Source organism: Gorilla gorilla, chromosome X (assembly GCF_029281585.2).
Source record: "Gorilla gorilla gorilla isolate KB3781 chromosome X, NHGRI_mGorGor1-v2.1_pri, whole genome shotgun sequence".
In the NCBI taxonomy this organism is placed as follows: Eukaryota; Metazoa; Chordata; class Mammalia; order Primates; family Hominidae; genus Gorilla; species Gorilla gorilla.
In genome coordinates this window covers 131,152,632-131,156,242 of record NC_073247.2, presented here as the reverse complement: position 1 = coordinate 131,156,242, position 3,611 = coordinate 131,152,632, and the positions used below count along the sequence as shown (strand labels likewise).

The 3,611-nt window shown below is 52.9% G+C and overlaps 1 protein-coding gene across 1 annotated transcript; it reads right to left on the bottom strand.

Moving 5' to 3' along the window:
* Nucleotides 1-218: 218 nt before the first annotated feature.
* On the bottom strand, nt 219-3,293 carry SLC25A5 (solute carrier family 25 member 5). The gene is made up of 4 exons (XM_004064773.4): nt 2,912-3,293; nt 1,392-1,878; nt 1,026-1,166; nt 219-637 (listed from the first exon to the last, which is right to left on the bottom strand). Exons 1-4 carry the CDS (start codon nt 3,020-3,022, stop codon nt 480-482), a joined length of 897 nt encoding a protein of 298 aa, XP_004064821.1. The 5' UTR covers nt 3,023-3,293; the 3' UTR covers nt 219-479.
* Nucleotides 3,294-3,611: the final 318 nt, after the last annotated feature.

Below are 3,611 nucleotides of genomic sequence, written 5' to 3'. Positions count from 1 at the left end.
GAATTCCTTTGCTAATGTGTTGGAAATGTTTGTGGGTGGCACAACCAAGTTATTCTTTGTTAAGTGGACTGCTGACAATTGGTTTTAAAAAGACAGTTCTTCATCTCCGGAGATACTGTAGCATTTATTAAAAATGAAGCATTCACTAAAAAGGTAGTATTTATTTGAATGTAGCACTCAAATATGTATTTTTATATGAAAATATACTGCAGACAAAATTTATTTTAGATATTTTTATTTCTCCAAATTTGTTATTTATCAGGAGTGACTGAAATAAAAAATACAATTGAGTCCCATCATCATCATCATGGAAATGGCTTTAAGAGAAAACTGGTCAGATGAATATTATTGCTTCCCATTTTCAACCAGTAAATAGTTGCCACTGAGAAACTGACAGCCAGGAGTCTGTCAAGAATGCTCAAGATATGTTATATAATACAACATGCCTGTTCACAGGGGGAAAAATCCTAGGAAATAACTTATGTGTACTTCTTGATTTCATCATACAAGACAAGCACAAAAGCACCACCCATGCCTCTGAGAACATTGGACCATGCACCCTTGAAAAAAGCTTTGCCTCCTTCATCACGAGCAATCTTCCTCCAGCAGTCAAGTGTGCCTGTGTACATGATGTCAGCTGCAAAGAATAAAGACATGGAGTTGGTGACTGAAGGCCGATGAAAAATCCTAAGATTCACTAGGCTAAATAAAGCAGAGCCCCACCTCTAAGAACGTCAGCTTTAAATCCAACATTCACACATTAGCATGGGCAACACTGAAATATTTATGCTATGACCACAGGAATACAGACTACCCATTGGTCTTAACCTCTAACACCATTTAAGCACCCTCATTCATAGGCATCTGAAGGGCCAGCTCAAAGGCAGTTGTGGAACAGACACAGATGCTATCAACCCCATCCCTTGACTTGGACAGACAGCCATTTTTAAAGGTATGTATCACCAGTTTGTGGCAGCAGATTGCCCCACGACTACAACTTTATCTTCTGCTCAAGTGGAACCTACTTCCTTTGCGCCCTGACTGCATCATCATGCGGCGGCGAACGGTGTCAAATGGATAGGAAGTCAACCCAGCAACAGCAGTGACAGTCTGTGCGATCATCCAGCTGATGACGATGTGAGTGTTCTTGGGATCCGGAAGCATTCCTGGGAATAGGAAAGAGATGCTTTTACCAAAAAGCAGAGTTTTACTGACTTCCTTTCCCTACATCCCCTAAACACGTCATCTGTACACAAGGGTTGCATTGGATGATCTTGGCTTCCTTTAGCAATTAAAAAAACAATTCTCTAGCTCTTGGACTGTTAGGTTGGTACAATGCTCTTTTAAATTGTCTCCTAAGAACACAACGTTAAAGCCCACAGCAAACTTACCCTTTGCAGTGTCATAGATACCGAAGTAGGCAGCTCGGTAGATGATAATACCCTGCACAGACACGTTAAAGCCTTGGTACAGGCCCTTAATCCCATCAGATTTGTAGATCTTAACCAGGCAGTCACCGAGGCCTCGGAATTCCCTTTCAGCTCCAGCTTTACCCACATCAGCTGCTAGACGGGTACGGGCAAAATCAAGAGGGTACACAAAACACAGGGATGTGGCCCCTGCGGCACCACCCGATGCCAGATTCCCTGCAAAGTAGCGCCAAAACTGGGTTCTCTTGTCCACACCACCCAGGAAGATCTGCTTGTATTTATCTTTGAAGGCGAAGTTAAGAGCCTGGGTGGGGAAGTATCTGATGACATTGGCCAGGTTACCGCGCCAGAAGGACAGAACTCCCTGCTCCTTGGGAATACGGACCACGCAGTCTATAATGCCTTTGTATTGCTTATCTGCAGTGATCTGCTTGCTGGCATGCTGCACCTAACAGACAGGAAGGAAGCCAACAGAGACAGTTATAACCATGGGGAAGGGAAAGAGAAGAGCTTATGCCATCTCGATCAATGCCCTTTAAGGTTGGCTCCCCTCTCTCAAATCTAGTCTTTGTATATCATACTGGCTGGACCCTCCCAACCCTCTGAGGCTGTCACAGGGGAAGAGGTGATCTGCACCAGTAGCATTAAGCCTCCACCCCTCTGAGTGGAGAGGGGGCATCCTCCAGCGGACCCGTGACCTTCAGACCTACGAGAAAGGTCATTACCTCAAACCCAGGTTCAGAGGCATTAGGGCGAGTCCCACATAGGGCGCGGTCACCTTGGGGACCGCAGCCTACGCCTCAAGTCTCCTGAGCTGCTTCCGTCTCGCTCCGCCCCCACTCCGCTCCCAGAGGTGACCCGAGCGCCGCCGCCGCCAGCCCTACACGCTAGCCCAGGAGCGCCCTCTAGAGCCGGCACTGGAGAGCGCGCGGCGCAAGGAGGCAGGCGGAGACGCGGCGGCAGCGGCCGCGGCTGCGCGGGGGCGGACGTAAAAGGCACACGCGCTTCCCGGCGCCGGCTTCCGGCCCGGCGAGGTTTGAGCGCGTCCGCGGGCTGGGAGGCCGCTGGACCCGGGTGCATGGCCTCCCCCGGGCAGTTATCTCCTTGCCGCGACCTTGAGGTCTTCGGTAAGAACTGGTGTTCCTCTTTCTAACGCCGGCTTTCGGCCTTCGCCCTTGACGCCCAGGCCCGGGGAGGCCGTCACTCAGGAACTGCTCCATCCGAGTCCGCCGCTTCGGGGATGGCGAGAGCCTGGTCCTGCCCTCTGCCCCCGGCCCCTTCCTAGACTCACTACTTCAGGTCACTAAAGGCGCCTCCCACCAGTTTGACTTCTGTTCTGCCTCTGCGCCCCGCTCTGGCCTCTCCTAGTCGCTTCCCTGGCCATGTCTTTAGAGTTCGCTCCCCGCCACCCCTCGGGCGCCCGCCTTCTGTGCGACCCTTCCCCCCACTTCCTGGTTGGGCTCCTGGATCCCAGGACGTACCTGCAGCAGCAGCTTGACCCGCTCGATGGGCGCTACCGCCGTCTTGGAGATGGCTGCGGCCACTCCACCTGCCAGGAAGTCCTTGGCGAAGGACACAGCGGCATCTGTCATGTTGAAAGGAAAGAGGAGGCAGGCTGCTGCAGGACGGGACTCGGCCGGGAACCGGCTTTGACTCCGGCGCTGCGGGGCGGAGCGAAGCAAATGGCCGATTTATATAGGGGGAGCCGGCGCTGGAGCGGCAGGCGTCGGAGGCGGGGCCGGGGCGGGGTCTGGGCCCCGGCGCGCTGGGCGGCAGAGCCGCTGAGTGGCCCAGCGCGCAGGAGGAGGAGTCGTGGAGGGCTGGCCGGGACAGCTCTCCGCGCCGCCCGTGCTCGCCCTCGGCACCTGACCCGGCGGGAGGAAGGGGCGGGTCCAGAGAACACCCGGGACTTGAACGCTGGACCCTGAGAGAGGCCTCGGAGAGGGGAGGAAGGGTGAGGTCACGATGTGCCTGGACAAAAACCCTTGGAGCAGGACCAGGACTAGGGTGAGACGCATTTGTTACAGGGATGCCAAAAGAACCCTTCAGTCATCGAGATAAACAGTAGTCAATGCGATACTTTAAAAAAGTCGTATGGGCAAACTACATCCTACTGGCCGGCCCCCTTGTTTTGTAAATAAAGTTTAATTGGAGTGTCAAGGCTGGGTTTAGGGTGAGGCA